Genomic DNA, 26,239 nt, shown 5'->3' with positions numbered 1-26,239 from the left:
TACCTATGAATCGCATATCCTCGAATTCTCGCACGTTTGTCTAATTTTTTACGCGCCGTTTAATTTTTTATCTTCTTTAAGCGGACGAAGTTCCTGAAGTTCTAAGGTTTGTCCACGTTCTCATTGAGTTTTTTAATAATTACAATCGCTACGAATACACCGACAGAAAAATGCCGCGATACGGCAATTCATTCACGTTCCACGAGGTGTTCCACGAAAATTAATCTTGAAACCAGCGTGTCACACGTGATAAGCGCTGAAATCGTCGCGTTGCGCCGATGCGAAAGAGCAAGCGGCGATAGTCACGCCTAAAGAAACACCTCGTGGATCTACGGTAACGTCCTTTTATCGATCGATACATTGCTTAGGAATTTCATAGTTCTTGACTGTCAATAATAATAATAATCGACGCGGAATCGTTCGTCACCGTACGAAGAACGTAATATGCATGAATAAGGATAGATCGATTTTCGAGGTATGTATCTTAAGCAATACTAGCGATTCAGTGGTCACGAAATGAAATTCAGAGAATAATTTAATCGTTTTCAAGAAGAATACGTGTGAAATAGCGTGTCCACTGTTGAGCAAATTTTTATATTCCGATAAAGGATAGACTCGATCAATATTTTGACGATTTTAATAAAATAAAAAAGGTCGAGTAAGAGGCGCCTAGTCGTGTAAAAACCAGTTGCGGTAGCTTGTTTTATTTTTAAACGATCGTGTATATATATATATATATCGGAAATGAATAGAAAGATGAATGGGGCGAGGCCGAGACGAGGATTTGCACGAATTTTACCGGTGGCCCTGGCTCGAACTTCATACGTACGTGTTCAGGCTCACGTAATCATCTCCTTGGAACTATGTGAGCATTTTCTCTTTTGAAACACGTCTGATCCATGAAACGAAGGCTTCTACCTCTTTAGATGCATTTTGATTCGAACGTGAAAGATATTATATACAACGTGTTTCAAAAAGATTATTAAGTGAAATTTAATTATAAACTCGATACATCGGCAATTATGAAACCTGATTACTCAGAGATTAACTGATGAATTAAAGGGATAAATTTATTTGAAATTTCGGAACTTTTCAAATTTATCTAGTGTGTGTATCAAATCATATACGAATATATTATATTGTATTAATTTCAATCGTTCGTATCACTGTTCACCATTATTATCCGATAAAAATGTTTTTATATAAGAAATGAATACTTGCCGTTATGTAATTTTAACGAAATTTGAAACTCGTGAAATTTGTAAAATAAATTGATCAGAGATAAAATCATGAAAATTAAAGAATTATGAAGTCACGTGTTGTTTTGGCGATGTCTAAAAAACAGAACCCTGTAATTCTCCTTGTACTTGTCATCGAATGATCTTCGAGGCAGAAAAAATGTAGGAAGCGTTATATAAGAATACACGCAAATAGTACACATCTTAGTAAATTTTGTTTTAAATACGTCCTCGACCCTGATGTCTCTTTATTCCCTCGTAAGTAATAAAACTATCTGTCACGTAAAAAAAGAAAAGAAAAAAAAAATAGAAAGAAACGAATTTTACTAACAAACGTCCATTATGTGTAAACTTACAGAATACTCATGAACATGTATTTCTTACTATGTTAAAGAGCAAAAAATTAGAAAAGAACTATTTACCTTTTTCTCAAAAAATGAACGAATATTCCAACAAAAATGTGACATATACTTTCGTTTTATCTCCTTGAAATAACGTGAATCGTGTACAATTTTCCTACTAGTAATAATCGCGGAATCGATAAGAGACATCGGTATTTTGGCTAATAAAATTAATTAAGATGAGGCCCGAAGATTGGAACAAGAAATAATCGAACGGTGTTAAATAAAATTACGTAATTGCTAGTTACACCAGCCGAGTTCAATATTCAATCGCTTCAATTACGTCTTACGTAAATTAAATATTTCATGCCAGAGTGGAAAACAAGACGATAGAAAAATATTTCGTCGTTAAACAGATTGTTATCTTAATCGCAAATGATTAGACATTGGCTAAATCACACATATGTATATTTCGTCACTTATCGTAAATCAGTTCGAGTCGACAAAACAATTATACGTGAGAATATTTGTTGAGTTCCCCTTAATTTTAGATGCAAAAAATTAGTCGGAGATTTTCTAGTAAACGTTCGAGGAAACGAGGAATACAATAAATTTGTTGATCTTTCCAGAAACATTCGATGTATCTTTAAAACGTGAATTCTACATTTTTAATTTCTTCCATCTTCCATTTTTCTCAATCCTTCGATTTTCTAATTTTCTAACGCGAAACTGATAAATACCCGAATAACGCGGCAATGTGTTCCAGTGGATTGTATTCTCGCGCTTTCTTTCATCGTTTTAAAATCCATCTTTCGATGGAAATTTACCGCAAGATCGCGAGAAGCATCATCTTTGTTCTTATATTTATATCCTTATATTATCGATGATAATGTGAACGCTTGTCAATCTACTCGCAAGCGGAACGTAAATACGCTTAAGCATTGGTTTTCTGATTGCCATCTTCGGACAAAGACCCCATTGTTTCACACTGTAACTTTGTCTAGTTGCGTGGCAAATCTCTTTGGCAAATCTCTTCGAACATATTTTGATACTTGAAATTCTTGGAAATCTCGAGGAATATTTAAAGATAAATGAATCTTTGGTTCTCAAGGTTCCAAGAAATCTCGAATTTTTTTATCACTTGAGGCTTATTCCCCTGCAATAAGCAATTATTCGAAGTTCCATTTCTTACATAACTCCGTAATACGAATACATTTTATTTTATTTATCTCTGCGTGCTACGCGCATTCTGATCCTGTACGATCTTGTACCATTACAATTTGTCATAAATGCATGTACGTTCGCAGTCTACGATCTGTGTATAATTGTGGAGGAATTCTTCTCCTACGACTTACTGAAACGGACAATTAGATGTAGCAATTAAAAATTTCCAGTTCCACGTCTCTAATCCAGATGACGTTCAAACAGACCGTCGTCCATAGCTCATATTTCTAACGATTCGTTTGACGTACAATTGAAACGTTCGCGATCCGATGTATCCATTCAATAAACGACGCTCAACGCATGCGTGTTTCTTAAGTATGCGATGTTCAACGTGCAGCTGACGAGTTCAATGAATTTAATTAGATTCAATGCGTGTCCGTCCGACGTATCATCGAATGCGAATGAATTGGCAGAATCTTCATTACATATGAGACTTTTTGCATTATTAAAGGAGAATTTATTTTCTAATTTTATGGTGAATTATTAGGTTATTTTTTAAATATTAAGATCATTAATCATTAGATTAACGACCTATATGCGCAAATGCGGCGTAAAGAACTTCGCTGCATTATATAATAACGTTATAGCGTTATAGCTTTCTTTTATAATGATATACCGATATGGTATAAAGTGCCTCGAAGTAGTCCAACGTAAATAACTTTGATACAAATTTCCTGTTCACGTCTCTAAAATCACTGAATTAATCTCTAATAAGCCGTAACAAAAACGCGAGGATTAATTTTAATGAAAAGTTGTTTACGCCACGAGGCGATGACGATGCCAATAACGATTTTTATTTTTAACCTGGCCTTTTAAATTTTATCGTAACAATGATTACGATTTTATCAACAATTCCTCTTCTAATTCCCAATATTATCTAAATCACATTTTTTGCGTGTTCCCGCTTTTGCTCGATCTATTCCTTTCGTAATAATATTCTATGTATAATAATTTTCAAATTATCGTTAAGATTGCCGCACAGTATGTATCCGTATCGTTTATCGCCTGCAGAGGGTTAACGAGAGTCAAGTTGTCCCTGCTTAAGTTGCATCTCGAAATCATAGTAAGAATAAACATTATTCAATGTCGTCTGACGCTTTCTAGATGGAACCGATCCGTAACAATGCCGATAGGAGATTTAAATAGAAGATTGCAACGTTTAAACGTAGCTCGACCATGGCGATTTAATTTGCGCATCGGTTAGTTAGGCGATCATTTGTGAAAGTATTCGTCATAATACTTCTTAATAATAAATTGTATTAATATTTACTAATAATTGAAATTAAAGTTATGGATACAGGGATGATCTTATTTTATTTATTGTTGTAAATCGACCGTCGATATTTGTATATTTATAGGAAGTTTGAAAGCCTAAAAACCTGGAGAACGAACATAATATAGAAGAATATATTTAGGCCACCCAGTATAATATTTAATAGGTGTATTTTGTTAATTGAATAATGCTCGCAGAAAACAGCACCGCAAGTGCCAAGAAACAAGTTTTTCAGTATAAAGAGAAAATTTATGTATCGATATAGTGCAAATCCATGAAAAACGAAAGTATATCCGTAGAAAACCTTGCACGTGCCACCTGTTAGTTGTAAAGAAAGCTCGATGTTCCATTCATTCAGATACATTGCATAGACAAAAGCCAGAAAACAATCAACTAATGTTTGTTCGTACAGGTATTTTGTTTTCTATAGGGGCAACATCGTGACATCATCTTTTAGCATTGTTAATAATATTTGGAAAGGAAAATGGCACTTAAATTCTATATCACAACATTCTTGTCGGTATGCAGACCATTTCCCAATAAAACATCGAAATTTTTCAATTCTGGCGCTTACAGTGTTTTCTACGAGCGCTGTTCGATTACGTCGATAAAAACGTGAAATTGCGTAAACGTCTACGGTCTATCTATATGGTTTTAGTTTAGTTTTGAAAAATGAATCATCAGCGATGACTCACTTGTCTAGCAGACGTTGAGATGGCGCATCGTATAATGGGATCAATTGATTCTTTCCAATATATGAACTAAACTGGCACAGAGATAAACAAGTGTCTACTGTCTATGTCTATGTAAATTCCGAGTGCCTCGATCTAAATCTAAATTCCTAGACACGCGTTCTAAACGAGTTTAATAACATTTATTTATAATCGCGCGTACTTTTAAAAACCAAACGGTAGGACAAACCTGCTGACACAATAACAATCGTAAAACAGATATTTGCGACTGCAACCCGCACGTACATTCCGTAATTTCCAATGCGGCATTCTTCAAGCAGCAGAGAAAGAGATAACAACCAATCTGCTTAGGAATTACGCAATCGAACACATTTTCCAATGGAACGTTATTGTAGTCAATCAAAGTCCAATAAACTGGAAACCATCAATCATAATAGACAAACATCGGACTAACTGTAGATTAACATAATTCGTTATTCCTCGGTCCGAATCTCCGATTATCGAACTTCGTCAACTCGAAACAATTATCGAAAGGAATATCCTTTTCATCGCGATTCATTTTTTCGAAACCAAATTTAGGTTTCGGAATGATTTGCTATCTTTTTTTTTTTTAATTAGTTTTCCTTATTTCTATTTTGGGTTTTATCAGTCTCGTGAAATCGAGTAGCAGAAGGAGAAGATCGAAGTAAGATGCTATGCACTACAGTTCGTAGTACGAATTGGGAGAAAACGTTGCGACTAAAACGTAAACCTGGCCAACGTATTACATGGATCGAGTATCGCGTTGCACATGAGTATCGTTTTGTGTCGTCATTATGCAACAGCGCGTCAATCCTGTTCCATGCTGGTTAAACATCGTTGCTTTGTCTTTGACGTCTTCTCGCGCGCACACAACTATTTAGAATTACTAGATTTTTCGACCAGACATACGCAGCAGCCAATTGAATGCTATTCCCAAAGATATTCCGATTAAATTGTATTAAAAATTGTGTAGAGGTTGTTGGATGCCTTATTAAAATTCAATGCAATTAAGAGGTGTGGCCGAGTTGCCGGATAGTCGCCACCTCGTCGATTTCGATGCCCTTGAAATATCTTGTCAAGGACATCATTGTGAACAACTTTTTCTTATACATATATAGGGTGGTTGATTTTAATTTTCGAGTTACACGCAAAAGTATGTTCGGTTGCCTTACGTAGTCTAGTCGGCTTTAATATCCGAGCTATACAGAAAAGTATGTCATAGTGACGCGTAAGGAATGGAAAAAATAACGAATATTCCGCTCACGGAATTCCAAATGAAAAGGAGTGGATAGGTTTCGGCTACTGATAGGATAGCGGTATAAATGAGTGATTTAAATTCAGTGACGTTGATATGGAAGGAAAATACTCAGATAAATTCGTTCAAATATACTTGTTACAAACATATTTGGTTAGCGTAAGACACACTTCTCAACTGTACAATAGAATAGCAGTAAATATATGAAAGCAAACATAGTTTTGCTTATAACTGGAAAACTAAAACCGACCACCCTATATACGTGTAAGGAAAAGTTGTTTAAAATGATAACGTTGAGAACATATTATATATAACCAATCAGTAAGTAGACTAAAAATTTAAATAGAACAACGACGTTTTGATCGACCAAAGTTTGGTATTAAATACGTATGAGTCTTCAAAAATACATAAAACGCGGCAGTGAAAATTACGTTTGGAAGTGAACGCTTAATCGAAAGTTGGACGTGAAATCCATTCGTCATTTCTCTTGGTGAAATTCTTAAATACCAAAAGAGCGTTGAACCCTCGATACGTGGATATCTTTAACACTATTTACGAAACTACGGTGTCAAAAGGAAACGCAACCGTGGTACTTGGATCATTCACATATTCATCTTTTTGCTTCGTAAAAAATATATCTACAGGCAAGTAAATTAATTTACGACTGCTATAAGTTTCAAAACAAGTCACTAAGATTAACAGCTCTTCTCTTTAAATCTACTTTGATCTATATTGTGCGGTATCTCTATGTGGAATTATGACAACAATAAAATAAGTATATAACGATGAATGATGGTTGTAAAGTTACTCCTTCGGATATCTGACGACTTTCCGATAGCGTGGAATTTTTAAAACCACGAATGTACAATAAAAAATATAAAAACACGTAGCTAATGAGAAATTTCGCATAACCGAGCAATTCTCTGTCGCAAGAGGAAAATTTTCTAATCTTACGATTAAATTAAGAAAGAGAATTGTAAATGATTCGCGATACAAGATTTCATAGATCAGGCTATTTTTTACAAGAACATTTTCCCAGTAGTACACAGGGAATACCAGACTTGTTCGTGATAATGTTTTCGTCTATTCATAACAAATGGATATCATCGATCATAATTTAAACATTCAGTTTGTCGTATCATCGCGTACTACTGCGCATGATTATTTATCTAGGAAATTGTTAGTAGCTATCTGGGAGGAAGTTATGTAGGAAAATATTATTTGTTAAATAATAAATAATAAATAATAAATATTCAAAGCGATGACATTGACAACATATTTTAAGGACATCGAAATCGGCGAGGAGATCACATTTCCAAGTAATTATCGTCATTTCCTTAATACCGATGTATCGCAATAAGCGTGTTCTCTTTTTGTAAAATATTGATGAACAGTCGTGTAAGTCGGTCTTTCGAATTAGCAATTATCGCGATATTTTATTGTCGCGTATGAAAGAACGTGAAAATGGAAATACGAAAATAATGAAACTTGGATCGTAAATTAAACGAAAGATAGCATCTTTTACTGAATCGTAAGACTAACATTAGGCATTCACGTGTTCCGTGATCTAGAAAATGTGAATGGAGTAAATCAATTCGACCTTCGTTTGAGCAATTAATCCTTGAAATTTAGCTATTTGAAGAACTACGCTCACTGTTAACGACGTTCCTTCGAAACGATAAAAATGAGATTAGAATGATATTTTATGTTTAAAAAACTAGTTTAGTTTTAGTTTAGTCTGAGTTAAGTTTAAAAATTAATAGCGTTCTTAAAAGATAAAAGAACGATATACTTTGTGCTAGTATTGGAAGATGATTTATATGTATGCAGTCCAAATAGTACGTTAAATAATTTGTTTTCGTTTCGTTCCATAGATTTATTATTCCAATTCTAAATAACAAACAACGAACTACTTGCAGAAGATTATTTTCAGAAAAATAAGATATCGCATGCGTCATACGCTTCACCACTTTACTATTAAATTCGCAACGAATGAATAAATTAAATAGAATCTTCCATTGCATAAAAATGAGTCGTACTTGTTTAGAATAATTGATACCATAGAATTTCTAATCTGCTTACGAGACACGATAGAATTACTCTTATCTTCCTAATGCTAATTATTAGCGTCGAACAGGAAGGTCTTATTTTTGCGATAACGAACTCGCTGTTACAGTAAAACTCTCGTTTCTTTTTCTATTTCTGTCGGTTTCTTTCCTCCTCCTTCGAGTCTCCTTTTTTTCTATGAAACCTCCGATAATTTGCTAGACCGTACCACCACATTACCATTTCGATGCTTATGTAACATTCGATCCTCCATTTTCCAGTGTCACGTACCGAGTTATTTGCATATCCTGCCATAGTCGTTGACAGTGTGTTCGCTATCGTATGAATTATAGACCTTGTCTGATAATAGACAAGTGTGTTTTTATATAATGTCAAAACAGTCTTGAAGATTTAAGAAGGATTAGTTTGTAAATAAAACTGTGTATACCGTTAGAAGAGGGCACATAGAGGAAATTAAAATCGAATTTATAAAATTAAACAGTATCGATAAATCTGTCAAATCTGAAAGAAAGGCAGCTTATGTTTGAAAGGTAGCACGTTCGGATGAAATTAACTCTAGCTATTTTAAAAAATATGAAGCTTTCCATAGCGACTCACAGATTTGAGTGTTGAGTCTTGCAAAACGCATGTAGTACGAGTGCAGGCCATTTTCCTTTGCAGTGGAAGAGAACAACTAAGAAACTTTCCGCGTGAAAATCATCCTGAGCAAAATTGACACGAAAATAAATAAAAATTTTTTATATTGAAAGATAGATACGAAGCGCCGCAATCATAGCGTCATGAAGTTGCGAGAAAGTTCAGATCGCAATATCGAGAAGGTACAGATCAAAGGTCAGAGTAATGAAAGTCCTAAAAATCAGTGTCTTTGATCTATCAGATTTAACGTCTCTGGAAAAATTGATCTATCGTTAATCAAACGAAAATAAAATTTCTCCACTAATACCTTTCGTCGTCTCTATCTCTTTTCAATGTTTGTTTGTTTGTTTGCTTGTTTGATTTCAACGAAGCAATTAAGATAGAATCGCAAGTATAAAAACACGTCGAGAATTGGAAATTGGTTGCAAAGAAGGATTGAAATTACTTAATTGCCTTTTTAGAGATTGCTGGCACGCACATTTCCTCTTCGTTGTGCTGCTTGCAACATGGTCTGCGAACGACCACGGTTACTGGCTGAAAACCCACAGTAATATCAATCTTTTCTCATCGACTTTTCGCCCCAAAAATATTTCTCGAATCAAGATCTTGTAGTTTACCAAATTCTCCCCCGGAACGTATCCGTGCTCCATAACGTATCAAAAGAAATTCGATCGATTTACCAATGATTATAATTGGACATTTTTAATAAAACAACACTTTCGAAAGAAACTGAAGTTCGTCGAGATCGATAAGAACTACACGAATACCAATGTCTAGTCTAAAGTCACGATTTTATATTTTAAAGAAAGTAGAAGCTTTGCCAGTTTTTACCTAACGACGCGATATCATAAAATCAATTTTATTCGAAAGCGAGGAATTCTAAAGATGATAATCAAACGATAATGGCGTCAAATTCTAAATTTTCCGTTTTGTTATTCGAGACGCGATAAGAATATTAGGTGGATTGCGTTATTTTTAATCGAACTTTATTCAGATTGTGCTGATTATAGACTTTTATCTTTTCTGGACAAAGTTTAATTAATATCGCGCAGTCTGTAAAATTCAGGACAAACATGTTGATAAATGCGTTGAAACTTGAAAAAGATCGTTTATTAGCGTTAATAATACGCTAAAGCTGTTTTTTTTCTTCTTCGCAGCTGAAGACATTTTACTTGAGAGAAGATATCGAATCAGAGATGTAGAAATTTCTAAATAAGACCAATTTTCCTGACGGTATTAATGTAGATTAAGAAAGTCACGAAAATATATTACATATATAGATTAAATTAATCAGATTGAAACGTTAAAGTACTTCAACGCCTTTTCAATTGGAAGAATTTCGATTTAAGCAGCGATTGTTACTTATCGTCACTTTTACGTTTGAAATTAAAAGAGAGATTGTCGTCTATACATGAATCGTCGATATCAATACAGTACTTGACATGGAACTTCTTAAATCTCTATCTGTGACGAGAATAAATCAGATTTGAACTACGTAACGACAATGTACAACTATTGCACTACGATTCCGCTGCCAATGTGATTTTGTTTAAATAAAGAGTTTCAAGGTTCACCGCACTACTTCTTCCCCTATTACGACGCGAAGTTTTGGCACGACGCGATACTCGATACAGTGCATCGTAAATTAATTCTAAACAAGAACCGCGCTACATCATTGTAATATAATTGTATTTGATCTACGTAACTCTTTCTCAAGTTACCGAAACATTATAGAAAATTAGATGGACAGGATGTGCTGCACTTTAGCGTATAAACAATGCCAGTGTGTCCTGGCTAGGTAAAAGTAGGATTAAAATGTCATGTAGCGAAGAATACATAAATGCGCCATTAAAAAGTTATGAGAAAAATATGAAATGCGATGTGTACGTCGATATTCTTTTTCGTAGTTTAGTCTAATATAAGACGGGATACGTAACGTTCATGAGATATATTGATGCATACGTCGTACATACGTTTATTGTTTTCGTGCACGATGGCAAACGTACGCCTACGGTCTTTCGTTTCATTTTTATTCTTGTCATTCGACAAGACGAGATTGCGCGAAAAAGAAACGCGACGAAATCGCCATGAAATTCGGTTTACGATAAATTCGACGGCACAGCAATATCAACTTCGCATTGATAAAGGCGGATGGCGTTTCAAAACGTAAATACGTATAAGCATATCTAGCTTTCGTACTTTTGTTACAACGTTTTAATCAAACATTTGTGCACTTTTCGTTACATGACATTTTTGACTTGTTTTTACTTGTTGAACACGCTGACAAAGTTTGCACACTGAGCTGCGCGGCACCCTTTCTACTTGTATAAATAATTAATAATCGAACATAAATGAAACAAAGACACGCAGTTAACTTAACATTGCAATTTCTGATTTAAACAGCCCTTATATCCTCGATCAAAGAAAAAGAGAAAACGTACAGTATTGAATATCGTACTTCCCCCGATTCGTCTCCAATAAAAGAACAAAGGGTGAAACGAAATAAGCGCACCTGCATTTTCACTTTCGGTTTTGCTAATTTAACTTTCTACTTCAACCCCTAATATCCAGCAGATGTATCGATCAAAGGCTAACATTAGGTTAAAGGTCTCGATGTTTCGATTGCTATCCTAGTTACTAATAAAATACCAAAGCTGAAGAAAATTCAGATACGTACATATTTAGTCCGCGTACGTTTGCACAACATAATTCACGTTATTCGAAATCTGCAGATCCCGGAACACGAGAAATGGTTACCTCGTCGGACAGCTTCGGTACCGCTGTCGACTCGTCCTCGGTCTGGTGTACTCGCGCGCGCGACTCCGACTTCCTGCCGTAGCACTTGCACATCCTGCTGAACAGCGACCTGTTTTTCGTCTTCATGTCAACAGCCTTGACCCACTGATCCGGTTTTACCTCTCGATCAAGATGAAACTCGTTGGACACCTGTTCCTCCTGACGCAAACTACGTTTGACTAATCGTTGGCCGATCCTTGTCTCGCGGCACATGGATAGAATCGGAAAACGCGTCAGATAACGTATCAACGCCGTAGTCCAGGCTCTTTCGTCCGCGAAGAAAGGCGGCCGCGTGCGGACTCCATTGCGCGTGAGCGGAAGTTTTCCACGGTCAAGGCGCACCGCCATCCGAAATTCGAACGTTTCAACGGGGGATGTGCGATCAATAACAGTCATCGTTATGCCGGATTCTCGCCCTGAATTTTATTCTCCGATCTTTATATCGTTGCAAGGATAATGCGATTTGCTTACGTTTCTGCGATTAATGCCTCTACACGCAAACTTCTTCAATTCTACCAACGAAGATGATGGAATTTTTCATTTTCGTAGAATTCGTATTGCGAAGTTTCTTCGGAAAGTTTGAAATTATTGTATAGATATTGCGATCTGAACAGATTTCTGTGATCAAATACCTAACTGGTGAATTTTTCTTCAGTTTATCTATGAAAAGGATTAGACTTTGCTACATAATGAAAAATAATTATGATGAATTTTTTTACAAATCTTACTTTCTGATAAATTAATGCATCGATTATAAGTCTACGGATGAAATTAGAAATTCTGTTCAGACATGATTACAGTAACGAATCGGGTAGCGCCGAAAGAGTCGAGGATATGTTCTGATCGATGCTTAGGGTTGTAAGGTACCTAAGAAGAAGATCAATTGTTGCGTAGATCGATGGAAAAAATTGACTACCGAGGGTTGGTAGATCGACGTTCATAAGGGGCTACGCACGATTATTTCATAAAAATACTTTTATTCGGAGATATGATTTTCGTAGAATATTCCTACAAAATTTTCCACTAAATCTTCTTGAAACAAAGAAGCCATAATATTTCAGATCCAACCAGATCCAATCAAATATGAATATATTTTATCTATGAATATCTATGAATATATTTTATGTTCATTTCAAATGCAAAGAAATAAAGTCGTTATGGAAAAATCCGATGAAGGAAAATAGAGTATAAGGTATAGAGTAGGTATAAGTGTTTCTAAATGTCGCGTCGTTACATATAGATACACGGCAGACGATGACGGTATAAGAAGAAGAGAATAAATAACGGAGTTCTTCGACACGGTGGCACGAGGTCATAAGAATTGCGGATGATCGATTTCGAAGGCCCTGATGGCCACCACATGTGACATCGCTAGTGCAATCATTAAGAATGTGATTTTTAGAGAATGTACGATACAGAGCACGCGTGATACATCGCCAATTTTCATCTCGGCTTACTGACCCGCATCCTCGCCGCGATCGTTTTCAATGAACTCGTCTCCAATATAATAGCATCTACCTACGGGGTGAATTAGGGATGATGACTTTAGATCCCAAATGCATAATGACGAATGATATTCAGTTGGAAGCTGTGATTTCTGCTCTTCTTAAGAAAAGGAATCGTAGTTGGAAATTTTGTCTGGCGACGAGATTTTTTTATTTTTATTTAATTTTAGAGAAGAATTCGTAGTTAGATATTTTTTTTTATTAGGACGAAAGGGAAGTTTTCGTTGATTTCTAGTTTGCAAATGGATCATAATTATATTATAATCCGTTCGTATTATAATAATGGATTATAATCGCGGTCGCCAAAAGGGACGCGAAAACACGATTGTTTCGTAATCGATAGCCTCCAAACGTGGGCATTCTCGGCATCGCGATCAATTATTGAATCGTCACCGCGTCCTATTTTACGGAAAACGAAGGTTTTCTTAACCCTTTCGTCATTGCGAACCTGTATATAAGCTCACATGCATTTATTTATACTTGATATTCACATTTATATTTATGTCGTCAAATTTGAAACAATCGCTATTACCTAACCGCTTAAAACAAATTTGCTCGAATTTTCTCAATATCGTACAAATGCTGGTTATCGTCGAATTTTTTTTATTAAACAACCTTATCCAAATGAAATTTATCCGAAAGAAGAATAGAATTAAGAAATAAAAACTAATCTTCTTCTGACCCTAATACATTCTTTCCTGCAAAAATTTAAATAAAAGATAGTTATCAGTATTTATTTATATTTTATATTTACAGAACGATACGACCGTAATCCATATCGTTTGCTCAGAAGGAAGCAAAATTCCGGTTACAGGGAATTATTAATTTTTCCAAGAGGTTAACAAGTCCCATTCCCTCGATTTATTTTCCATGGTGGTTTAAGTTACCGGTCGACTGGTACAATTAGCGAGCTTTTTCGCGCAGTATTGGGCCACTTACGCAACGATGGAAGATATTCAAGGTCACAAACCAGGATGGACGAACAAAATCAACTCACTTTCTGATCGATCTGCTCTTGACTCCAGTTAAGGTCACCCGGTTTTTCCTCCGTCATGATCCGGCGTCACTAAGTCAACGACGACGACGATGACGATCACGATGATAATAGGATGAGAGAAGAAGAAATTGTGTCCTCCTCTTTGAAAATTCGAAGAGAATGGGTCGAAAAAAGGCACAGAAACAGAGAGAGAGCCAAAGTCAACAGAGAGGCAATCTCGACGCCTCTTTAGAGATCACTAAAGACTTACATCACGCGATCCACGAGTCCTACATCGAAATCTACATCGCGTCTAGAAATACAAGCGACTCGCGTGCGAACCGGGTGTATTTTGGGAGAGAGGCAGGACGTGCGAGCGAGCGCCGATACTTCGACGGACAACGAATGCCCCTTTGCTCTTTAAGTCGTAATTATTTACTAAGAGAATTTCTTTCGGTTTGTGTATATGATGCAAGAAATAGTTAGATAAACGATAGAACGATAGAATGTTAATTATTTGAACTATTAAAAGAGATGGATTTAAGAATTTTACGATTAGTAATGCAAGACAAAATTTTACAAATATGAATTACACGTGCTTTTCGATTCATAAAGATATCATTCTTTTATAATTTTATAATCAACTCGGTTGTAATAATATATAATCAAAGTTGATTTTATATTTCTTGCTTACTTAATCGACTTAATGACTAAAAGATAGGTCCAAAGATTTTTAAAGATAGAGATAATCATTCATTCATGAAGTTTTATAAGAAACCCAGGGCATAACGTTGTGGCAATTTATATTTAAATATTCAGACATAAGATATAATCAAAATAGATTTGAGTTATAAACGTTTATCTCGTGAAAGTTTCCTGTCTCGCCATTAATTATCACGTCTTTAAAAAATATCGTATTTGGTGACATAAAAACACAAACGTGATAAAAGAAAAGTACTTCGAATAGATTTACTGTTCTTGATCGGCCAATTTTTCATTTTTAAATGACGATTATTTTTAACAATTATTATCGCTGTTTAATACTTTATTTTAAAATTAGTTAATCAAAAATGTCAGGATGGCCGAGCGGTCTAAGGCGCTGCGTTCAGGTCGCAGTCCACTCTGTGGGCGTGGGTTCGAATCCCACTTCTGACAATAATTTTTTATACACCTACATTCGCAATTAAATGTTATCAAATTTGATAAAAAAGATTTATTTTTACTTATTTTTTCAGACAAAATGAAATCAATTAAAAAATGACACTATCTGAATAGTTGTTAATAATTTTGTTTTTCAATATGGTGTTTTTTAACTTCCTAATTTCATTAGGGAAGTTAAATATTACGTATTATTTTATTATATGTATATTCGAGGGAAATTAATAGTTTGTTGAAAAGGTAAAAATCACTGAGAAAGATATTTTTATTTCAAAGTTTGGATGTTTAAACTGATATTCTCGTTTTCCTGTTATGTCTGAGGCTTCCTGCAATTTCCGGTTACGTGCAAATTGTATTAGCATGACGCATATGCATGATTGTATACATAGATTTTACTTTTAACGTAGAAATGTTAAAATATGATGTTATATATACGTGTGTAAATTTCATTTTTAACAAAGGTATGAGATAAAAATAAATGAATGTATGGATAATTGAAACATTTGCAGTCTAAAATACAGGATTTATCTGCTTCAATCTTTAGTTCATTCTGATCGAATGATCCGCTGTTTCGATCGTGATTTGTAACTTGAATCTTTGCTCCAGCGTGTTTATAGATACTTATAAATTATTCCACTCCTACTTATGCTTATAAACAATAATTATATAAATATTGCAGTACAGGGTTGATAGTGACACATAGTAAATATAAACATAGTAAGACTATTTTAATACCGACGCGCAAACTGACGATCGTAAGATAGATCGTTGTTATCAAATCTTGTTGGATTTCTAATATCTCAATAACTCAGCTATCGCAATAAACGAATAACGTGAATTATTATTATTATTACAGATACGCATGTTATGCGACATAACGAGGAAACATAACGATAGAAAGTGCAAGCAAAATTGCAAAACGGATAACAGTTAATTGTCAACATGGCGGATAGTGATTTTCTCATTACAATTTCAGGTCCCGCTCTATCATTATTGTTTTATGAAAATGTTCGTAGCAGTGGGACCCAGGTAAAAAAATGTTTTTTTACATTGTCGCCAATAATGCCTTATCATTTAACATGATGATTCGCATTTAGATTATGAAATATAGCGTCTTAACCTCAAAATAATCTAAGCTAATGAACGAGGAAATTGAAAACATTGAATTCTCCGTATTCTAGATGGGCTTTTTGCTAGGAGAAACACTTGAATTTGTTAGGAAGACGGACACAGATTTATACAATCAAGTAGAAACAGTGAAAATATACAGTAGTAAGTATATTCAATAGCTGTTTTATCTCAGTGACGTAAACATTTTTCTTTGTCCTATAGTAAAATATTTTGACATTTTTAGATATTGAGGCTGTTGTAACTTGTCCATTACCAGATACTTTACACAACTCTATTGGCAAAATTAATAAGGAAAAGTTAAGGGATTTTTTACGTGATAAGAGTAAACAAGTGATAGGTTGGTTCCACTTCAGAAGAGATGTAGGATTGATACCTACATTTAGGGACAAATTATTGCATAAAGAATTCTCGTCATATTTTTCCAATGAAAATGGTTGCAAAGAAGAATTTTTTGTTACATGTTTATTAAGTTCCTCAACGAGTAGTGAAAAGGGAACATACAAATTTAAACATGTCTTTTTAAGACAAAAAAAATGGTATGTTTTCTAACTACAATAAGTTTTGTACAATGCTATTTTCTAAGAGTTTTGTTTTTATAAATGATTTGATTATTATAGGACATTTGAACCAGTTCCTTTACGAATAAGTAACTTAGGAAGTAATTCATTTGCACATGAAGGTTCAGATTATAAACCTACTCCTACCAAAAAATCATCTAATATGCCAGATGTATTTACTAAGTTTATAGACTCTTTAAAGTAAGTTTGAATATGATCTTATAAAAATATGATTTTGATTTTTTGCATCATAGGAAAATATTCCACATCGTCGTTTGAAATTATTTATTTTTAGTTTGGACTTAACCAAGACGTCTGCTGTTGAATCTGCTATTACTATACAAAAAGCAGCTGAAGAACATTTGAGTCAATTAATACCAGACTTATGTAAGTCTGATCTTGAAGTAGCAGAGCTTGAAAGACAAGTTAAGGAATTCATGCTTATCAAAAAGACAAAAGTTAATGGTAATTCAAATAATGTAACTGATTCCTACGAGTCTGAAAAAGATGAATTTACGGACGCAAGACAGAAATCAGAGAAAACATCTCCATCCAGAATTGAACCTTTAGATGATACTTGTCAAGAATCTCGTACAATAAAGGACCATTCTACTGCACCTGTACGTGTATTGTAACAACCAAACTGTTTTCTGTATATTTTCGCAAATTTACTATTACTTTGTTTTAGAGTAAAACAATGACTGCTCATAAACCGAAGAATTCAGTAACATGTACTGAACAGAATGTTGATCAAGACAAATTGAAGAGGTCGACCACAAGTATAATGAACAGTCCGAGTCAAGAACCACCGCCTATAAATTCCGTTTCAGAAATAAAAGTTAATGTCACAGAAAATGTATCAAGTAAGAACAGGCGTTTTTCTAATATAGAATCAGAAATCGTGAAAGAATCGATCTGTAGAGGTGAAACGAACGTAAGTGGTTTTGGAAGGGGCAGAGGTAAATTGCTACAAGACTACATAGGACTGAAAAAAGCTAGAAGGACTTCAGGCCCAGAATCATCTGAGGCAAACAGTGTGCAAAATACTTCCCTTCAAATGTCTTACAATCAGATTACGAAGAAAAAAGTAGACAGTGTACGTAAATCGGATGCAACTAATAATCATTAAATAAAAATCGTTTCCTTATTTTTAATTCACTCCAAAAGCTTTATAACGCTCTATTTGTAGAACAATTTCTACAAAAACAAATCAACCAAGATTTTAGAGCGCTTATGCTACACGCAATGTAAATATATATTTTAAAATATAAATATAATATGAGCTGATCATGTTTGTACTATACGCAGACTGGTCTATTTCTAGAAAATCTTAATCTTACAGATATATAAAACGGTATTGTGTCGTGTTCATAGTATCGAATCTGTGCATTATAAAGTGGAGAGGCATCATAGACTGAAGTACTGAATAGTTTTTAATATGCGTTTTTCTGGATGTTCTATATTAAAAAATGTTCTCATTCGCATTACCACTTTTTTGTTCTATTTTAATAATATATCCAATATATCTCAAATATTTGCAATGCTCTACGCTCTTAAATTAATTGTGAAATTGAGAAAAAAGTATACAACATATGTTGTTTTTTTGTACATTTTTTAAAATTGTGCCATTACATTAAGTATTTGATGTATAAAATAAATACAAATATTTTGCATCATCATCTTTTATAAATAACAAATTAATACATATATTAAGTACTTGTAAATAATTAAAAATTCCATAAATATTTCTCTTTTTTTAAATAATAATTGTAATGTAACGCGCATAAGCGCAGAACCTCTATCTGTATATAAATATTTTAAAGAAATATTATTACAGTATGTCAGCCGGATTATTTGGAACACCTGTAACCTCCCATATCGTAGCCGCAAGTCTTCTTGAATGTTCTAATACACACGACGATGTTGCCAAACCGAGATGAACACAATAAAGCTCATAAATTCTGATTTTATTGGGAGACAGTTTAGGGAAACATGTCTCCGCTAGTTTTCTACGAAATTATAAAATAAGTCAAGTAAGAATTTACAAGACAAATATTTCAGTACCGTTAGTACAAACCTGTAATAATCGCCACAAAATATACCGGGTACTGGAAAATTTTTCAACACATGATTCAAATAAACTTTACATTTCACTGGCGATCCCTGAAAATATTATATAACAATATATTTAAGGTAGCAATGTTTTGTTGCCTTAAAATTATTTACTTACAGAACTGTCTTCGAACCACAAGAAGTAAGCATAATTAAATGTTGTATCCTTCCACATAACTGATAAATGTCCTTCTTCCAAATGAATTCTACTTTGTTTAACCATGTTCCATATCTATAAAAACAATTCTTAACTACTCTATGTACGTTAATTTTATTTGAACTTCTAATAAATTACCTTTTTTGTTGTAAGAGTAAGAGTTTCAGGATTTGTGAAATCCAGTGTTGGAGCAATCAGTCTATGGGTGGTTCTATCTATGTAAATGAAGTGCACAAGGCCTGGAAACTCTTCTAGATATTTGTTGATGGTTAGGGAAGTTCTCGTAGATTATATGGCATTAAGGATGTATATTTTTTTTATCTAACTTATAAGGAAAAATAAAAAGATAATACAAATATATGAAGATATAATTATGAAAGGATATGATCCAAGAGTAAAGTTCTTGAGTGCTTTTACTTTAAGGAAATCGCTAAAATCATTCAGCTTTTGACGAACGAGTTTTCCTACTGTCGTAAGTACATCAACGCCCTGCTTTAAGAAGCTTTTGTCGAAACACATTAATCGATATAATTCTTTTAAATTATCCATGAAACCTGACATATTTGATTCAATTTGAAGAATGGATTCCGGGTCTCTAGATCTTAATAGATCCATATATTTTTTTCGGACAAATTCCCACTTTGTTTGCAGTCTTCTTTGACACATATCAACATCATTACTGACGTTAGCTCTATTTTTCTTAATTCCATCCAAAGCTTTTTTCATTGCTAAGTCGAAGTTTTCAAATGCGGGTCTTAATTCGTCAATATCTCTTTGAAGTTGCAAACCATTTATAATATTCATATAATGGAAACTATCGTACAATCCTGATGATGTGGCAAGATTAGCCACTTCTACTATCATGATAAGATTGATACCATCTGCTAATTCAAAAATATGAACTGCGTTAGTAGTATAATCATGTTCAGTTCCAAGTAGAATTAAATTACTGTATAAATCATCATCCAACAATGACAAATAAAGTCCTTCATTGATGGAAGATTCTCTTGATCCTCCTATAACGAAGTAACATATTAGTACATAATAACAATGAAATTATGTAAACATCTTATAGCAGTAAAGACCATACTAAACAAATCTGAAATATCTTCTGAAGTAGGATTTGAAAGCTTCGATCCAAAAGTTATTTGCTCCTCTTTAGACGAACTGTTTTCAGGTAAAAGAATATCAGTGCAATCATCATTGTTGTCACTTATTGCACATTGGGTATCTCCTTTCCTTCTCTGATTAACTACCCAACACATAAGCATCATCAGCAATATATCAGAAGCGTACAAATCATGGGCATTTTTACTGGAGTATAATGAAAGAAATTTTTGTTCCACTAGTATCAAGATGTGTACATTGGAAAATTCAGATTGTGCCTTTAATTTGTCACAGGCATCGTGCAACACTTTTAGTATTGATACACCCAAGTCTGTGTTTATTGATAGCTGTTCTATTGTTTCTGTAAGCATACTTTGCTCACAGTTTCTTAAATGCACCCATGCATCTAACAGACATGAAACTAAACAGACTTTCTGCCTGTTTACCTTTAATCTGGAATTAAATTATTATATATAATAATATTATTAATATTAATTATAATAATATATAGAATTACCCTTCCATTTTTTGAAGTAATTTTTTTTATAAATGATATTTAAACTTACACTGCAACATCTGGTCCACAAACATGCCTCACAATTGCCACACATACTCCTAATGTTCTTTTCATTAATTCTACTTCATCTGTAGATATGTAAATGAATGTATATCCCATAAATTCATCAAACACCATATTTGTGCCATCATGACATCTCATTGAAGTGTAAGAATTTCCAAATTGAGAAGCCATTACATGTTGGGATGTGACAATAGGTGCGAATAATTGAATTATGACATTTGGATTTAATTTTGAATCTTCATTGTCTACATTCTGTACAAGACATAAATTTGTAGTGTCTTTGTAAATATAATATAATATAAAAATCTTTGTAAATATAATATATATTAGTATTATGCAATTTATCTGGAAGCATATAGTTTTATTTTTCCAGAAAAATATTTGTGGAATTGAAACAGTATAAAATATACTTGACTTTAAAAACTTTCAAAGCAGAGATATTTAAATTACTATATAAAGTTTTGCAAAATTTGGTAGAGACCTACCTTGTTTTCGAAAATTAGTCCTTGAATTTTCGCTAATTTTTGTATATGATTCGCGAATTTTTTATTACATTTTGTAAAAAGAACGTCGTTTAAATGATCGAAGATCAAAATACCCTTCATTTTATAATTTAATCAAAAATACTTCTGTTATTACACGACTCCGTCAATCAATATTTGCCAATACATTAATGTTTACATTCGTGCTGATTCGATTGACAAAAACATTTTTAAATGACAAGTAATTGCCTAATATTTCCAGTACTCTAGCCTGGTCATTTCAATCACTGTTCATGCGCGACTACTTATAACAAGACTCGTTTAATTAGATTTGCGATATAAAAATACGAGCGATGAAGTTGATGATTACCTACTTTACGTATCTTTCGATTGTACGTTAGATGTCTCTTAGTCGAAGTCTGTTCTAGCGCATATTTCGAACACTCCTGTACAAATGTTTTATCACAAATATATATGACACGTGATGTTCTTTTGTGTCCTACGTTTTGGGAATCACCTGATCCCTTACCATTTTTGTGTCGCATGCTACATGCTATTTAATATATTTGCCGATTCAATAGAGCAATGATTTGAGTTAAAATTGGAATCTTCTATCAAATTATAAATAAAATATTCATAGAATAGGATATTCTACAATCGTAAACGGGGTATAGAATTTTATATTCTGTAAGAACTTGGAAAGAATTGCAGAAACTGAAAACAGAAGGCAGAATTTGAGTTTGCTTCATTTTTACATATTTAGTTCAGCTTTATACATTAATTCTAAATCTTTGGTTATGTTTTGTGCTGACCCTAAAAGATTAGAGGCGTAATATTGTGACAATTAATGGAGACAATGACATTCGATGCAAAATAATTGGTGACATTTGATTTATTTTAGTAATTTTTACCTTATTTTTTCCATTATATCTTATTTAATAATAGATATGTAGATATTCGTATAACACATGACGATTTTCCATTAAGAACATAATATTATTCATAATCGTTAATGCACATTATCTTAAATATTATTATATCTTATTTATTCGTCAATTTAATCAATTTGTCTATTTGATCAGGTTAAATTTGCGCGCGCTCATACATAGGAAAATCGAGCGTTCCTATTGGTGCAAAATATTACAAAATCCCTACCTCTAATGAAATTTGTGGAGCAAGAATGCCTCGCGTCAACTCATCATTATCAGTACTTTTATTTCGGCTTTCTTTATCATCATTTTTCTACACTTCTATCTGCTTCATTTAAATAGAACGTGTTTATTTAATCGCTTACTGATCATCATTTTATGACGATATTAACAGACGATATTCTCGTCATTAAAAACATATTTATCCTTGAACACAGATTTTCTAGGAATTTGACAATTCCGACTCGTAAATAAATGACTTTGTTGCGGGGCATTCAATTTCTCGTTAACCAAAATTCATTGTGCAAATCTCGTCGCTGGCGGTCAGTTTAGTGTCGAAAGTCGAAGCGATTAAACGTATATCGGTGTCACTCCGTAACAGATGTCTGCTTCCCTACATCAAAAGCAGAGCTTGCTTAAAAATGTTTTTATATAAAATTAGTAAATTTTTTCGTAAAAGGGGGTCAAATGGGATCGTGGATAGGGGAGACTTCATACGCAGCGATCGCCACGCGGTGAGACTTGGGCAATCAGTATTATTTCATATACAGTTACTAATTGCATCATTTATATGACACAAATATGAATTGTGTAATAAATAATATGAGTTAATTGGATGCAATCGCGATTGCATCATGTGTTTAGAATATTTATTAGGTAGTTCCTATAATTTCTGTATATGTAGAGATTTTTATCTTGTAGTTGTCTTAATAAAGCATCATGCTCAAAAATTTCAAAAGTTATCATTGTAGTTTTTGAATTTTAATCTGCAATATATTAAATTATACAATTAATTCTGTGTTAAGAGGAACAACTATTGTAGAGGTATTCGTATTGCAATTGTATTCTTCACAATTTCATAGCAAAATTTTGTTGAGAAATGTTAAGTTGTTATGATCACTGGTTGCTACAAGCTAAGTTGGTACGACTTCTAACGACGCTCTTTTGTCTTAGAAATCGACCACGTTGTTCTATTGACTTAGAGATTCCTATGTGGTAAGACGTGTTATAAGACTGAATTATTAGACTGAAATATATTGGAGAAAACGAATCTAAGTGAATCGTTAGTTTATAAACCCAAAACCTTATTAAATAACAGGTTATGGGCCCAGAACAGTAAACTGCGGGGAAAAACGGTATTATTTTTTGAGTTTTGTGTTTTATAAGATAATCCGAGAAGAGACCACGCCATTTCCGATCACGACAAAGTAAGTGATGTGGACAGCGATATGAAGCCGGTCCTAAGAAAGGATAATTACGAGTATTGGAAGACAATGACGGAAGCCTCACTAGTTTTCCTGAGTTGCTGGGAGGCAATAGAACCAGGATTTACGGCAGCGCAAAGGCTGGACCCAAAATGCATGAGGAAGGATAACATGGCACGTGCGTATCTTTTCCGACATATTCGCCCCGAATTTATCGGAGAAATTAAATCCTTGAAGACAGCGAGGGATTGTTGGAAGGCGCTAGAGGACGTCCATAGGAGGTCCACGTCGATGGACACTGTCCTATGCATACGGGAACTGGGTACCATAGAAAAAAACCCCGATATGGACGTCGGAGAGTACTGCGGAAAGATATACGACTTGTGCGAAAAAATTTCCAACGCAGGTTTAAGAATCGAAGACCACATGATGGCGTGTTTCATCTTAGCCGGCCTCGTATCGGACCCAAACTACGCGACATACCTTAGGACGGTAAGGCTCGATAAGAATCTAACATCGAGGGTCGTGAAATCCGATCTCCTACTTGAGGAAAGGAGAATGGAAGCGGCTATGGGTCTCTCCGAAAAGAACAGTGCAATGGCGGTTTGCAAACAATCGAAGACCAAGCCCCAACAAAGTCAAGATGGCACTAAGAAAAAGCACAAAAACCCAAAGAATAAAAGGTGCTATAAATGTGGAAAACGAGGCCACATATCGTACAACTGCCAAGAGGGAAAGGAAGACAAGGAAGGGATAGACCCAGAAAACAAAGTGGAAGATAAACCGAGATCCAAGGGACTTATCTCCACACTGGCTTTATCATCTATCAATCACGTGGAAAGGGACAGGATCAGCTATCTCGACTCGGGAGCCTCAAACCATATGACTCCGGATAGGTATCGGTTCGTGGACTTCGTGCCTGCGGCCGGACAGATCCGGATTGGTAAGGGGTACCTGGAAGTCAAGGGAAAAGGCACGATCGTCGTGAAGATGACCAAGGCCTGCGGCGGGTGGAGTCTATCCTTGTCGAACGCCCTGTGGGTACCCGAATTAGATGTAAATCTAATATCGATCAGGCAATTGGCAGTGAAAGGCGTCACCACAGTATGTACGAAGGATGAGGCCGTCGGCACACATGATGATGGGGACGTGGTATTCAACTCAAAGGTAGGAGACAACGTGTACTACCTAGAGACAATACCACCTGAGAGGCATGCAGCAAACGTTTCCATGGAGAACGATCAAGAAGAACCTGGAAATGATAACGACCACGCCGAGGTTATTGAAGCTAAGGCGTACAAAGGTATCGTATCATGGCATGAGAGATTAGGTCATCTACATGGGAATGCGATGAGAAAAATCCCTGTAAGGAGCGTGAAGGAGGACTCTAGGATACATGAGGAACCATGCGGGTCTGCGTGAAAGGGAAAATGACAAAAGTACCTTTTCCGAAGACCGCCCACCACATGTGTCGGCGTCCTTTAGAAATAATTCACAGCGATATTAGTGGCAGAACACAATGCAAGTCGCTGGGTGGAAGTAATTATTTCGTAACGTTCATAGATGATTTTTCTCGGTTCATGCACGTCAGAATCATCAGTAGGAAGAATGAAGTACTCAAGTGTTTCAAGGAGTACCAGGCGGAGGTGGAGGCTTTACACCAATCCAAGATAAGTGCCCTTCAAACAGATAACGGGGGTGAGTACACAGGAGAAAACTTTGAGAACTACCTGAAGGAGAAAGGCATCTTACACAGGAAAACTGTTCCTAGAAACCCTGAACAAAATGGGGTCTCCGAACGAGCGAACAGAACCCTGGTCGAGATGTCCAGATGTTTACTCATCCAATCTGGACTCCCTGACTATCTGTGGGGGGAGGCTGTGAACACGGCATGCCACATAAGGAACCTATGCCCATCCGCTGCCATCGGAGACAAGATCCCACTGGAATTATGGAAGGGTAAGAGATGTGACCTCCAAGGGGAGATAAACAGACTGCGAGTGTTTGGATGCAGAGTCTGGTATCTAAAGAGTCCAAGCGGAGGAAAATTCGAGAGCAGAGCGGATGAGGGGATATTTGTGGGATATGACAGACAGGTCAAAGGTTATAGAATTTACCTACCGAAGACCCAAAAGGTGATAATATCCTGTCACGTCAGATTCGAGGAGAACACGTTTCCCTACAAGAGCGCTAAGGTGGAAACGAACCATATAAAGGATAAGTCCTCGGAATGGATATGGGATGTAGAAACCTTTGAACATAGGGGAGAAGCCGGTCAAACTGACGTCGAGACACAGAGTGATAGAGAAAACGACGAAGGGGAAACCGACTACTTTATGGATAGTTTAACGTGTGAGGACAATCCAGTGGATACTGTGAGTGTACCGTTTGTGCCGAGGAGGTCGGCAAGGCTACACAAACCGAGAACATGTGATTGTTGTGCTCGCACTGCGACTGTTTGTAAAGCTCAAAACATGTGTGTACCTGTGAATGTGCATGAAGCCCTGAGAGGGCCAGACGCTTAAAAGTGGACTGATGCAATAAAGAAGGAACTAGACAATCTAAAAAGTAAAGATGT

General features: G+C 35.0%; 4 protein-coding genes and 1 non-coding gene across 9 annotated transcripts in view; 3 read left to right on the top strand and 2 right to left on the bottom strand.

Moving 5' to 3' along the window:
- Hex-A (Hexokinase A) overlaps nucleotides 1-14,183 on the bottom strand; it is a 34,359-nt gene extending 20,176 nt beyond the window's left edge. The window contains exon 1 of one of the 3 annotated variants that reach the window (XM_069121184.1): nucleotides 14,046-14,183. In XM_069121184.1, coding sequence (XP_068977285.1) covers nucleotides 14,046-14,102 — 57 coding nt within the window. In that variant the 5' untranslated portion in view covers nucleotides 14,103-14,183. Of the gene's footprint in view, nucleotides 1-11,424; nucleotides 11,470-11,504; nucleotides 11,768-14,045 lie in introns of those variants that run through there. The other 2 variants (XM_069121183.1, XM_069121186.1) reach the window with 2 other exon arrangements.
- Nucleotides 14,184-15,096: 913 nt separating this feature from the next.
- On the top strand, nucleotides 15,097-15,179 carry TRNAL-CAG (transfer RNA leucine (anticodon CAG)). Its single transcript has one exon. It is a non-coding gene; the product is annotated as a tRNA-Leu (tRNA).
- Nucleotides 15,180-15,748: 569 nt separating this feature from the next.
- LOC138183796 (BRISC complex subunit FAM175B) lies at nucleotides 15,749-18,026 on the top strand. Its single transcript, XM_069121189.1, has 7 exons — nucleotides 15,749-15,937; nucleotides 16,039-16,211; nucleotides 16,364-16,454; nucleotides 16,537-16,849; nucleotides 16,931-17,071; nucleotides 17,166-17,490; nucleotides 17,559-18,026. The coding sequence occupies exons 2-7, from the start codon at nucleotides 16,125-16,127 to the stop codon at nucleotides 17,997-17,999; spliced, it is 1,398 nt and encodes a 465-aa protein (XP_068977290.1). The 5' UTR covers nucleotides 15,749-15,937; nucleotides 16,039-16,124; the 3' UTR covers nucleotides 18,000-18,026.
- Nucleotides 18,027-18,701: 675 nt separating this feature from the next.
- HPS1 (Hermansky-Pudlak syndrome 1 protein) lies at nucleotides 18,702-21,738 on the bottom strand. 3 transcript variants are annotated; one of them, XM_069121182.1, is made up of 8 exons: nucleotides 21,312-21,738; nucleotides 20,813-21,078; nucleotides 20,230-20,699; nucleotides 19,525-20,155; nucleotides 19,278-19,398; nucleotides 19,101-19,214; nucleotides 18,948-19,033; nucleotides 18,702-18,879 (listed from the first exon to the last, which is right to left on the bottom strand). In XM_069121182.1, the coding sequence occupies exons 1-8, from the start codon at nucleotides 21,429-21,431 to the stop codon at nucleotides 18,702-18,704; spliced, it is 1,986 nt and encodes a 661-aa protein (XP_068977283.1). In that variant the 5' UTR covers nucleotides 21,432-21,738. The 3 variants fall into 3 exon arrangements, with proteins under 3 accessions (XP_068977283.1, XP_068977281.1, XP_068977282.1); XM_069121180.1 differs by having other exon boundaries at nucleotides 19,278-19,423; nucleotides 19,526-20,155; nucleotides 21,312-21,737; XM_069121181.1 differs by having other exon boundaries at nucleotides 19,278-19,417; nucleotides 19,526-20,155; nucleotides 21,312-21,737.
- A 1,992-nt stretch (nucleotides 21,739-23,730) lies between these two features.
- On the top strand, nucleotides 23,731-25,083 carry LOC138184387 (uncharacterized). The gene has a single exon (XM_069122269.1). The coding sequence runs from the start codon at nucleotides 23,731-23,733 to the stop codon at nucleotides 25,081-25,083; it is 1,353 nt and encodes a 450-aa protein (XP_068978370.1).
- The last annotated feature ends 1,156 nt before the right edge of the window (nucleotides 25,084-26,239 follow it).

The sequence above is a fragment of the Bombus flavifrons genome, chromosome 10, assembly GCF_040668555.2.
Source record: "Bombus flavifrons isolate JBK064 chromosome 10, iyBomFlav1_principal, whole genome shotgun sequence".
NCBI classification, from domain to species: Eukaryota; Metazoa; Arthropoda; class Insecta; order Hymenoptera; family Apidae; genus Bombus; species Bombus flavifrons.
This window is presented reverse-complemented; position numbering and strand designations above follow the sequence as displayed.

Coding starts and splice junctions, on each gene's coding strand:
- HPS1 (XM_069121180.1), bottom strand. CDS start 21,431: ATGAAGGGTATTTTGATCTTCGATCATTTAAACGACGTTCTTTTTACA. Junction 21,079..21,311: donor GACTAATTTTCGAAAACAAG/GTAGGTCTCTAC, acceptor TGTCTTGTACAG/AATGTAGACAATGAAGATTC. Junction 19,424..19,525: donor CAAGAACTTTACTCTTGGAT/CATATCCTTTCA, acceptor CCATATAATCTA/CGAGAACTTCCCTAACCATC.
- LOC138184387 (XM_069122269.1), top strand. CDS start 23,731: ATGACGGAAGCCTCACTAGTTTTCCTGAGTTGCTGGGAGGCAATAGAA.
- LOC138183796 (XM_069121189.1), top strand. CDS start 16,125: ATGGCGGATAGTGATTTTCTCATTACAATTTCAGGTCCCGCTCTATCA. Junction 16,212..16,363: donor TTCGTAGCAGTGGGACCCAG/GTAAAAAAATGT, acceptor TCCGTATTCTAG/ATGGGCTTTTTGCTAGGAGA. Junction 17,491..17,558: donor AGGACCATTCTACTGCACCT/GTACGTGTATTG, acceptor ACTTTGTTTTAG/AGTAAAACAATGACTGCTCA.